The sequence below is a fragment of the Eretmochelys imbricata genome, chromosome 3, assembly GCF_965152235.1.
Source record: "Eretmochelys imbricata isolate rEreImb1 chromosome 3, rEreImb1.hap1, whole genome shotgun sequence".
Classification (NCBI taxonomy): domain Eukaryota; kingdom Metazoa; phylum Chordata; order Testudines; family Cheloniidae; genus Eretmochelys; species Eretmochelys imbricata.
In genome coordinates, this window is record NC_135574.1 from 99854026 (window position 1) to 99867303 (window position 13278).

The 13278-nt window shown below is 36.8% G+C and overlaps 1 protein-coding gene across 7 annotated transcripts in view; it reads right to left on the reverse strand.

Moving 5' to 3' along the window:
* The window catches only part of EPB41L2 (erythrocyte membrane protein band 4.1 like 2), a 243547-nt gene that overhangs the window by 18302 nt on the left and 211967 nt on the right, over positions 1-13278 (reverse strand). For 5 of the 7 annotated variants that reach the window (XM_077813035.1, XM_077813038.1, XM_077813037.1 and 2 more), the window contains 2 exons: positions 2288-2839; positions 231-353 (listed from right to left, as the gene is read on the reverse strand). In XM_077813035.1, the coding sequence (XP_077669161.1) occupies positions 231-353; positions 2288-2839 (675 nt within the window). Of the gene's footprint in view, positions 1-230; positions 354-2287; positions 2840-3041; positions 3096-4473; positions 4642-10133; positions 10281-13278 lie in introns of all 7 variants that reach the window. The other 2 variants (XM_077813041.1, XM_077813040.1) reach the window with 2 other exon arrangements.

The following is a 13278-nucleotide window of genomic DNA, read 5'->3' on the forward strand; positions in this document are numbered from 1 at the left end:
TTAAAAAAAAAACACCACCAAACCTTTAATGTTAGAATGATACTTGCTCTGTCTATTTAGAGTCATTTTTAAATTGTTCCATGTTAACAAAATAATCAGTGCCACTATAGGGAAGTGTTGATTTGTAAAAAAACATTACCATGTTATCATCTCACTTGAATTTGGAGTTGATCATAAAGGCCAACTTGTAAACAGCATTATAAATGATATTCCAAATCCACATCCTGTACCTGTGGAGATTCATATGTGATAGTTTTAGTCTCTGTTTGAACAATTGGGACTTCCTTGGTGGAGATTTCTGTTCTCTGTGTGGCATCTGAAATGGTCACCATCTCTGTCTTTACTACTGGAGGCTGTGGTGGAAGAGATAGGGTACAATTAATCCAAGGGACGTAAAACAAAGATTTGCATAGTGGGGTAAGATGAAATAGAACAAAAACACAAAATACAGTAGTGATATAATATATATTAAGAATGTCTCCCACATACGCACACAAAAGCCACGATGAGAAGAATAAAGATGATAAAACAAATAGCACACCAGCCCTTTAATACCCTCTCTACAAGAATCATAGGAGATCTAAGTTTAACGTCTTAGCCAGTAGTAGGCACTGAAACCAGATCATCATCACTTCAATACTTCTTCAGATGTCTATTTAAAATGTGTGAAGGACCATCAGTGGGAGAATTTTAGTTCAGCTACAGTTTCTTCCATCAGACAAATGTTGCCAGTGTTACATAAAATAAGCCTTGCATTAAAAATGGAGAATGAAGTTACTACAATATTTGACACACATCCCCAACAGTGGATAAAAACTTGCAATGTTTTCTAAGCATTTCTAAAGTTTAATTTTATTTTTTAATGTAAGCAGCTTCTGGAGTAGACAAAACTACTGTCTATGGATTTTAAATAGCATATAGCTAAACTACATGTCTAGAATCAGGTTTAGGTACCAACTATTTTCCTCTGAAAACAAACTTTAAAAGCCATTTTAGCCCTTGTTGTAGGAGATATTTTTTTCAGTACTGTTCTCTGCTTGGGAACCAAAAAGTGATGACAAACTAGAACTCTGCAAGTCAGTAGAAACTATAATGGTCTTAGAATGATGGACCAGATTTTCATGACCTAGTCAAGATTTTCAAAAGAACCTAGATACCTAACTCTCATTAAAATCAATGAGAGTTACGCACCAAAGTGCTTCTGAAAAATCCCACTAAGTATCTATGTGCAGCTTTAAGTGCCTTAATACTCTTAAAGATCTGGCCTGTTTTGCTTATATTCTTAGAAAGCATGTGTGGAGCCCAATATAACCTTGGAGAAGCTAGTTTACTCACATTCTCAACTACAGGAACAATTGGGGCTATTCACATAGAAGAGGGAAATAAGGTGGTCTTAAGAAGAGAAGTATGGGACATCTTTAGGACAATTTCTGAACTGGTCTTGAACTGGAACCAAGTACAATGAGGAAAAACCTTAAAGGACTGAAGGGTGATGCCACAAAAAATTCCCCCAGTGGTCAAAACTTCACAGAGTTTACCAACTGTACATGGTCCTCTACATTCCACTTTACTCCTCCCCCCTTCAAAGGGCCATCTCATGATTAACCCATTAAACCTGTTTCTGTACTAAAATAGATGGCCATGATTCCTTCTGGAGCCAATTCATGCTTCCACAAGTATCTACTGGTACTAGAGGAGGCTGCTATAAAGCAATGATAGATGTGCCATCCCCTTACTGCTCAACCTGCCTTAACTGTAGGTACTCTTAACACCCCCAGAAATTTGTATCTATATAGATTCCAGGCAGTGCTTTCATAATAAAAAGATTTAGAGAAAGAAAAATCTGTGGATAGCAAGAAAAAAAATGGAAAAAAGGTGTGAAAAATTGTTTTTAGCATACATAATTTAAATAACTTTCCAACTACACCTATAAGTCATGGGTGTGTCAAAAACAGCCAACAAAACAGACAAGACAAGACTTGAAAACACTAAAGACATTCAAATAAAAGTAAAAATTATGTAGTAAGGAAAAAAGGAGATGGTACAGTCGTAGGAAGGTTTGCTTTACTGGGCAATTCCTATCTGTTTCAGCAAAAAGCCAGAAACCATGACTGAAGTAGGCAGAGTTTCCCTGCTCATCAGTGGTTTCCCCCTTCCATAAGATTTGAATCTTGGTGAACACCTGAAGAGCTGGGAGAACAGGAGAAGAAGAAAGGCAGGTATATTTCCACCCCAAGGAACGTAACATCTCTATATAATCTAGTTCTCAAGCTGTGCTACCATTTACCTCAGAACAACAAATTATTTGTGGCACAACATCAATGTCAACATGAGGCACATCTCCGTTTATTCTGAGCTGTTCTTCCTCATCTTCTGCTCTCAGGTCTTGCTTCCCCTCTTCCACTACATTCTTCTCTCCAGTTTTTATGGCAACTGCATTTTCCTGGGCCAAAGCCTTTGCTGTAACTTGCGTGTGCTCAACTGTTACTTTACTGCCTTCTTGTACAGCTTCCACACTCTGTATTACTTTTGTTGTACACTCCTCCTTTCTTTTAGCATCTTCATTTTCTTCTTGTTCTTCCCTTATGATGTCCTCAGCCGCTCTGTGGTGGGGCTGATACTCTCCCACCACTTCATCCTCACTCTCACTACTGCTGCTGCTATCTGATGACAGTGAAGAAGAGTCCTTTTTTGACAGGTGTTCCACCTTACGGGTCTCCCCAGCATCAGTGACCGCTTGCATTTTCCCTCTGTTGATTTCATCTATGACTACAGTCTCTTCTATCCCAACCTCTGCCTGCTGCTTCTCCTCCACTACGTTCAGAGTCTCATGTGAACTCTGCACAAAAAACACGGATGAGGAAAAACAAAAGTATAGTATATGAATAAATCAAAATGATGAAAACAAAATGAACTGATGGCTGGTTCATGTCATGTAGAGAACAAAGGTGACTATGATGGTTAACTGAAAAAAGGAAAGAAAGAATGAAGGTGGATCAGAAATGTCAGACCCGAGTTAACTATGGAAAAATCAGTAGAACCTTATCAGCATCGCTGGCTCCAGTGCAAGGCCCTTCTGCTTTGGAAGCAAGTTTCTGTGAAACAAAAGGCAACCAGAGGACACAAATCAATACGTGTTTTAAACACCAGATGACACAAACATTTAACATCTCGTAGACAAAACATGCAGAAACACTTTCATTAACTCTTATTGATGACACAGTACTGTCTGCATAAAAAGATTTAAAATGTATGCATTCTGAAAACTCTGTGGGTATAACTATGTTTGATTCACGATCCATACAGAATTTACAGTTATGTTTGTTTTCTACAAGCAATTCTTTAATCTAGTTTGTAAAATACCTATTTAAGATTTTGGATACCACTGGAATCATGTAAGATCTTTACCAAAAAGATTTGGAACAGAAGCATAAACATCAGCCAAGGCTGCTTCCTACTGGGGCAATCAATTATTTACTGCTAAAATAGTTAAAATCAGTCAAACAAAATTGCTATATATGGAAAGAAAAAGTCTTCACACACTATTCCAATGTCAATTTATTCCCCCTCTTCCCACCCCCCACACCCCAGTTGTATTTTTAAATGTTTTGATGACTGGACTTTATTTGGTCTGTTGCTTTAAGGAATTTGGCAGATCATTTCAATAATTTTATAAATTGCAATAGAATATCACAACAAGAACGTTTAGAATACTCTGATGTGAGAATGTCAAAGGGACCATGTTTCAAGATTACCAAGAAGAGCCTATTGATATCCCAAAACATGAGATTAAAGAAATTCTATTAGCATTTGTGCCATAACAAAACAATTTGTGATGGGTATGCATGTATTGTCATACTATGTAAAAATAATTTTTATCAGATTTAAATAGCCATGAAAATTAAACAAACAAACAAAAAAAACAAACACTAAAACAATGTTCAGGATCAAATGCACAAAAGCAAAAATATCATTAAAACCAGCACACCATCTGTGACTTAATCCTGTTTTGTTTACCAACTGCAGTATGAACAGGGCCTGATCCAGCTCTCCCGGGGAATCAAAAATGGGAGTCAAGTGATATTTTGTAAATGCAAAGAATAGAGGATTAAGCCTGTAGTTTACCAAGTGATACTCCCTCACCCTAATAGAAGTTAAGATTTGCTGAACTGCTTTGACACAATGGGATTGAATAAAAAGTTACCTTCATGTAGATTTTTGGTTTTGTGGGTCCATGTCTAAATTTCAACATTAAATTTAACCTAGTTTGTATTTGTGGTTAATCTATTTCTCCTCTATTGTCTTTTATATTAAATATTATAATATATATATTTTCTTAGGGACACATGGCATCGAATAGGGCAGCCTGTTTAATAGATGATAAAAATGTATGCATCAAATTTTATCTGACATGTTAGTGAATATTCATTTCGGTATATGTTGACATAGTGGAGAAATAAAGCAAAAAAGCACCTCAGGCAGTTGTAAGAAAGGTGAGGCAGAAAGCATTTCAGAAGGTACATTATCTTTCACAACAGTGCCCTCTGCTGTCCGTGTGGTGGATGAAGTGAAGGTAGATTTCATGCTAGTGGAAAAGCCCTCTTTACTAAATAAAATTGACGTTATTTCCTCTTCTAGGCTCTAGACAAGTTATAAAATGGAAAGCAAAGAATTAAAATAGTGGGAGACACAACAGTAATGATCTACAGAAGAAAGCGGAGGTTAGGCAAGAAAGAACACAAATAGCACACACACAAGGATTTGCTTCTGAAATAATTCTACAAGATCAAAGGAAAAACTAAAATGTGTCCCTTAAAAGGAAAAATATGACAATATGACAAGCTTTAATGACAAAAACTTGCTGTGTACCAAAGAAACGACAATAGTTCGCCATGCCAGAATATGATATATCCCCACTTCAGTTACTGTCTTACACATTATTTCAGATTGTAAATATTATATATATATATAAAAACAAAAGGAGGATTAATAAGACCCTCCCATAACTGTCAGAACAAGACTACAGTTTTCTTTTAGACGGAATTTCAGATTCAATATTAAGAATATTTTTAAATTCATTCTTAATACTTTCCCTGTTTCCCCTTGTGGCATTAGCCCTGAACAGAGGTCGAAGCATAACTGCAGATTTCTACTTTTGATGGTTATTTAAATAGATTGTGTTCACCTTAACTTCAAAAGGGCTGTTTTTAAAAACAATTACTTTAATCAGGAATCAAATGTGTATTTATCCAAGAATTCAGCATTAAAAAATTTAGAGCTGCTCCCACCTATTGGGCAAATACATATTTATCCAAATACTTCTTTTAAAGTACTAAGGATATTTATAGAAAGCCTATAGTTCTTGCCACATAATGCTATGAATCTGTATTTAGATACATAATAAAAATAGTGAACTACACATTTGAAAAATATTACAATGTATGCACAGCAGCTGTCTTTTAAAGCTGAATCTTTCATTTGTTTCAGTTCCACCTTCCAAAACAAAAACAAAAAAACCCACAACCCCCCCCAAGATGATATATCCCATTAAAAGCTAAATTTTATTTTTAAAATATGACTTTGTGCTTTATAAGCTTGAGAACAGTACAATAATTAATATTTTTATACTGGTGTAACTTAGCAGCTGAATAAATTTGGTATTGACTACAGCAAATTTATTTCTAGCTCAGGACCTTGTATGCTGCAAGATTAAGCCAAAGTACACTTTAGGACAAAGCTGTATTTTAAGCACATATTTTATTATGAACTGTGGACACAAAGAACTTGTGTTATAGACTCTGAACACTTATACAGTAGACTGTGGAGCTGCACATACTACATATATGGCAAGAGGAAGAAAGAGACTCCTATATTCATCCTATAGTAAAATTACAGCATACTTTCAAGGCAGTCAAGGCAAATTTGGATGGGAGTTGATTAATTTTACCCTAATAGCGTGTTTGACATTCACAGGGGACAACTACTTTTTTTCTTTTTTTTGTGGCTACTTTTGACAAAAGTTCATATACACAAGACGTTAAGAACTTTTGACTTCAGCCTGTGTGCAGGCAAGCAGGCTCATGGTCATCTGGTTAATCCCTAAACTGTAGTCCTACAGCATGCTGTTATTTCAGTGAATCAAAGTTGACACACACACTCTGGCTGTAGTTTTGTCTGTGTATACATAAATATGCACACCATTTGTTTGCAGTTTACTACCACCAATTTTTTAGCCCGTCTAACCTTTGTGGTTGTATGTGCACGTCTATACACCAAAGCTGTGCATGGGCTAACCTACCCGAGCAATCTGGAATCCAGCTAACAATACTAGTGCAAACAGTGCAGCGCATGCTTCAATACAGGCTAGAGCGCCCAGGGTTTGTGCCAGGCTTGTACTAGCTGCACACAGACCCATGCTGTGTATGCTGTTATCACAGGTGCTAGCTATATTGAAGCAAGCTTGAGTAGGCTAGCCCATGCACAGCTTGGCTGTGTAGACATACTTTATGAAAGCAAGTGGATTGACATTTGTGCTAAAACTGAGGTTCTCTACTGTGACCAGTTGGCTGGTAAGGAGGTTGGCAGACTTCTACTATTATCAGTATATCCCTAAAATTGGAAGCCTTCATCAAAATATAAAAACTGTACAACAGTTATCCACTGTAGATACTGTGTGTTAGCATCAAACAATCCTTTGGGTTAAGTGTACAAAACATAAACCAATATGAATTAATGTATAAAAGCATAAGGGGATTTTATTTTATATTTGTTTTGGTTAAAAATGGGGTGTGACTGTGATGGTACTGGACATTCAAGACATAAGAGGGTTATAACCATAGTTTTCCTTCATAAATATTAAGTCACAGATGCTGTGCAATCAAAAGGATGGTGGTACAAATAGTGTTAACCAAATGTAAAATTTCGCCCTCACATAGAGAATACAGTTAATTAGTGTGAACTTTCAATGCAGCAGTGGGGGAGAAGAAGTAGGTAACAATAAGGAAAATGGCAGTGCGCTCCTTAGACTTAACGGTATATACACACATGCTTAATGCCAGTTTGCAAAATTGCTATGGAAGTTTATCATACCTGGAACAAGATTTAGCAATCTGCTGGCCATCCTAATACCATAAGGATGAAAAAATGGAAGGGGGGATGGTGTGGTGGAAATGAGCATTTTATTACTCCATAAAAAGGCACTACTATTTGCTTATTTTAGGGCTCAAAGCAGGTCCCATTATTATTAGAAGGTTGGAAATTTTCCTATGCCCCACTCCCTGCTTGACAATTGGCAACACAGCAAAATATTTTATACACTGTGTGTTACTGAAATAACGTTTACAGCATTTGTTCTTTGTTTTTAATCTGATTCTAAATTTCTAGCTAAAAACAAGTCAAAGGTGATCTGATTAGTAGCTTGGCAATTGCTTCTTCACAATAATAAATAATACTCAGCTCTTATATAGCACTTTTTATCAATACATCTCAATGCGCTTAGCAAAGGAAGAATAATTTTTCTCATTTTACAGATGGGGAAAGAGGCAGAGAGGTGAACACACCTTTAGATCTAGGGGAGTATTCAGAATGAATCTATTTCCCCAGCATTATTGATTTGCAGAACAGCTGCAGTAGTCACATAACTGTGATTTATTCCCTGTAGAGTGTTGAACAATTACAGAAGTGCATTTTGGTATGGAAATGCATGTTTATCTGTCATCCTAAACAAATAAAGATACCACGATGTTTTCAGTGATAGAATATAATATACTGAATTTCTTGTTGCCTTTTAAAAAGTATTATTCAGAACTTCAAAGCCAGTTTGATAGCAGAGATCAACACCTTTGTTTAACCAACACTGATCTATGTGGAGATCTTAAACATCCTCTCAAAGTTGGGGTTTTATTGGTTTAAACACATCACTTTTTAAAAAATAATCTGGTTAACTCATGTCACACAACAATGTTAAAAAAAACCACCACCACCCCCAAAGCAAACTAAACCAAACCAAAACACCGCCACCTGGTTAGTTTCTTCTGTTTTTGCCTCAGTAATCCATGTCACTGCAGTCCATTGCTTCTCCTTCACAGGCAGTTTTTTCCGTTGGAAAATGTGGTCTCCTTTAAGTTTTTTTTAAGTTTTTGGTTTTATAAAACCAACATAAATCAACAAATGAGACAGACAGACATACATCATACAAAACATGAAAACAAATTGGCCTGAAAGCAGCACAAGCATACCAGGTAGCAGGACTATGCAGATAGAGGGAAACGTAATACCTGGATTTACCCCCTCCTCAATATAAATTAATTCAACACAAAAACACATACACAAAATAAAATAAACCACTAGGATTTATTATATGTAGTCCCTTTTATATTGGAGCAAGTATATTTATCAGCAAAATATGGACAATAAATCCATCCACATTTCCGGAATATCATAAAGGAGGCTATAATTTCTGTTTACAAACATACTGTGATAGTTGCAAAGTCTGAGTAATCATATCCTGGAATGGAATTTTCCACTGAATGCATCCGATGAAGTGAGCTGTAGCTCACGAAAGCTTATGCTCAAATAAATTGGTTAGTCTCTAAGGTGCCACAAGTACTCCTTTTCTTTTTGCGGATACAGACTAACACGGCTGCTACTCTGAAACATATCCTGGAAGTGACCATGTAGACCAACAATTTAAAAAAATTCAGTTAAGAAGTTGGCTAATGATCTGTTGGAGATTTTTTACAAGTGAGCCACCAAGGACCCAAATCAGCAAGATAGTTAATCATAGGAGTAGTCCACTGGTTTTACCAGGACTTCTCATGTGCTTAAAGTTCAAAATGCTTAGTACCTTCCTGAGCTGGGGCCTTAATAAGGAAAAAAATTGTTTGACAATGTTTAGCAAATTTAACATGTGGGGATTTTAAAAAGATCCCCATATCTTGTAGTCTCAAAAACCATTAAACTTCCTGGAGCAATAATCAAGATAGCACACTTACTTATCAGAGGGAAAATGAGGCTAGGTCCAGAGACAGATTGATAGATGCTAAAGCAGAACATACTTGAGAGAGCTATTTTGTCTGTATAAAACCACAAGTAGATTTAAAGTATTGTAAAAATCACTAAGCATTTTTGAACTGTGACAGCAATGGGTGTGTCTAGTTCTGACCAAAAACACGGAGTAGATTTTGGAAACAATGCTTTCAAAATTGCTAGTTCAAGCTGCTGTTTATCAAGAGACATGAGAAACTGAAAACCTTCTCAATCTTTTTATAGTCTTATAAAAAAAAAAGTTAGCCATAAGCCCAAGTACTTTTAAAAAGCAAATACAGCTTAAGAGCTATCCAGGGATCGGCAACTTTTGGCAGGCAGCCCGCCAGGGTAAGCCCCCTGCCGGGCCAGGCCAGTTTGTTTACCTGCCGCGTCTGCAAGTTTGGCCAAGTGCAGCTCCCACTGGCTGTGGTTCGACGCTCCAGGCCAATGGGGGCTGCGGGAAGCGGCGACCAGCACATCCCTCAGCCCATGCTGCTTCCTGCAGCCCTCATTAGCCTGGAGAGGCGAACCGCGGCCAGTGGGAGCTGTGATCAGCTGAACCTGTGGACGTGGCAGGTAAAAAAACCGGCCCGGCCTGATAGGGGGCTTACCCTGGCAGGCCACATGCCAAAGTTTGCTGATCCTTGAGCTATGCCATACTACTGCCTGAAAAACACTTGACATTATCAAATATTTTATCATGAATGTTGTTACTGAACCAAGTTTAAACGTGAGCTTGAGAGCGGTTTACATGCAACTGCCTAAGCAGAGTTAAGGACGGAAACGTCTCTCACAATTTTACAGCCACTGTGAAACCAATTTGTAAGAATAGCAGTCCTAAACCAGAATAAAGCACAATCCTTGTTTCAATTGCTTTGTTCTGAGTTACTCTCTCATACTGAAACTCAAACAAATTATTTAAAGTCTGGACCAAAAGTAAGTAACAAAATGTTAATGGGTATTTAGTATAAAGAAAAATGTTACATTCACGCAAAAGAAAATGTTACGTTCACACAAAAGAAAATATAGGAGGGCAATTTACATTTATTATATTTTCTAAACAGTTGTATGGAAATGCATGCTGACAAGCGTCTGCAATGACATACCCCTTGTGTCTGTAGAGACAGAGGTGTGATACGCCGCTTTTCCCATTCATTGGGGCGTGGCTCAGGTGTGGATTCCATGAAATTGCGCTTGAGTTCACTAATGCTAGCCTGATGTTTCAGTAAGTTGTCCTGGGTCTTATCCAGGTCCTACCAATGTGCAATGTAAAAAACAGTAGGACAAAACACAACAGCAAAAGCAAACTTATCCTGAAAAAAGTCAAAGCAAGAAAAGTACCTTGTGTCTCAAGAGCCATTCTACTGTGGTACATTTTAAAAAAAAGATTAAGACCATAAAAGACTCAGATTCGTATTACCTTTTAGGAACAAGGCCACATTATACTGTTCCTGTCACAACTGTATGTACAGGAAAAAAATAACTTTTTATGATCAGTAAACAGAGGACTATTTTTATCTCAATATGAAGATACCACATTTTTGCAATAATTATTTTCAAAGGTTGCTGGCTTTTACTTGAAAGTTAAAGAAATTGAAGCAAGAACACCAAGATCAACATAGGTAACCCTCAATAATGCTAATGGACGTAAGTAGTGCTCAGCACAAGAATGGTCATAGACATGTAAGTATGTTTCTTAATAAGAAACTTTAAGCCAAAAATAAAGTACTTATAAATACAGATATTGTATTAAGTCCAAATCATGCAAACGGCTATGCATATGCTTCAACTTTACACACACGAATAGTCCCATTAAAGTCAAGGGGCTACTCATTGCTTATAAAGTTAAGCAGGAACATAACTATGTGCAGGATCAGGGTTTAAGATTGCTAATAACCTGCTGTGTATTGAAGGGTGGGATGGCAGATGGAACCACCATGGAGAGATAAGCCTGTGCACATCTACATACCAAAAAGGGTCTCTGAGCTAGCCCATGCAGATTAGCACAGGAGGGGACAATGAGCAATAAATAAGTAACAAATTTCATTTTTACAAGGATCCATTGACCCTAACATTGTGCAACTTGGATCAAAGGGCTATAGCTGCTCTTCCAGGCTACAAGATAGAGGAACAGGCATGGGGATTGGGACTATGCAGCAACCTCCTCAATAGCCCTTGTTTCGGAAGTAGATTTCAGCTCCCCAACATTTCTGAAACTTCACACTTAGGCTTTATGCAGGAGGAGTAAATTACACACTGCAAGCATAATCTTTCACTTCATACCATTCCTCATCTTGTGAAAAAACTACGCTGTGTATGCAAACACAGACTTCAGAGTAGTTGACTTTACAAGAGGTACAGTGCAACCGCCAGCGATTAAGTTTAGAATTGAGACCCCAAAATAAGTGTACTATGAAATCAAAGTACCTACAGTAACTAAGAAAAGTATTTGGACTTTTCATAATATTTAATAATTTAGGCCCAAGATTTAGTTTTCATAAAAAGAGGCGTTATGTAGCTACATACAAAACGTGTCTGAATTTTTATTAAAACATTTTGGCTACGATTTTAAAGTGTTCCTCTGCAGTAACAGGGGGTAGCCATGCAACTCTGTATCCACAAAAACAATGAGGAGTCTGGTGGCACCTTAACGACTAACAGATTTATTTGGGCATAAGCTTTTGTGGATAAAAACCCCACTTCTTCAGATGCATGGAGTGAAAATTACAGAAACAGGCATAAATATATATTGTCACAAAGAGAAGGAAGTTACCCTTTTTTCTATAATTTTCACCCCATGCATCTGAAGAACTGGGGTTTTTACCCACGAAAGCTTATGCCCAAATAAATCTGTTAGTCTTCAAGGTGCCACCAGACTCCTTGTTGTTCCTCTGCAGTGTTACAACATAAACAACACAGAACTGTACTAGTGCATGAAAATCAGAAAGTGATACTGACTAATCAGCTTCTACTTCATTTCATTGTCAATTCTGAAGTAAACCTGTAAAAAATAAATTTGATACTAAAAATTTAGGCCTGGATCCTGGACGCATGTGCTTAACTTTACACACTATAAATTGCCCCACGGAAGTCCATAGGTCCACTACCATCCACAAGTCTTTGCGGGACCAGGGCCTAAGTTTTCATCTAAAATTAATTTTTAGTACAAATACAACCTTTAAATATCTATTTTGAGATTTTTTAAAAAGCTGTTTGATTTAAACAAAAAGAAGTTTTCTTAATTATTGGTGGAATATAAAAAACAGGTTATATCATAGCAATTCCATAGAACTGCAGTGATATTAAACAACTGAAGCCAATGACATATTTTAATGGGTTGTTGTAAACAATTATTGTGGCTTGAGAGACCAGGCACATTTCTTGGACTTGTTCAAAGCAAGGATTATGAAGAACATGCTTTCATTGTTTTAGTAAATTATGCAAAAGTAAATTTTGAACAGTTATCAAAAGCTGCCAAAAGCAACAACAGATTAGTCAAGTTACTGTAATCTACAAATCTGCATATTACTGTATAAATACAACAGTCATTAAATAAGAGATAAGCTCTTTCGTGACAGAGGGAATTCCTGATAGCCCCATTTTACGGGCAAGGCTAAATAGACATAGGATAGGATTTTTCTATATATTTTGTGCACGTTTTGTTAGTTTACTTTCAGTTATTCATCACCATACAAACTACACTGACTGCAACAAGAGGTACTGCCATACTATATTCCACTTTAATGAACTGTAAAACTATTTATTTAAAACAAAATGTCTCTACTCCAATAATAAATAATAACAGTACTTAAATAGTACTCCAGATTCAAAGCCATTTACAAACATTAATCCTCACTAAGAATTAATTCTTTAGGAAATAAGAATTATTCATATTTCAAAAACGGGAATACTAAAACAGGAACACTAAGTGATTTGCCTAAAGCCACACAGCAGGTCACTGGCAGAGCCAGGATTAGAAATTCAAGATTATTGGACTTCTAACAGCGAGGGTAGTTAAGCACTGGAACATTTTACCCTGGGTTGTGGTGGAGTCTCTATCATGGACAATTTTTAAATCAAGCATCAAATATTTTTCTAAAAGATATAATCTAGGAATTATGTTGGGGAGGTTCCATGGCAGGTCTTATATAGGAAGTCAGACTAGTTGATCACAATGTTCCCATCTGGCCTTGGAATCTATGAACCTATGCTTATTCCTCCAGAGCACACCAGCTCACATTTCAAGTATAC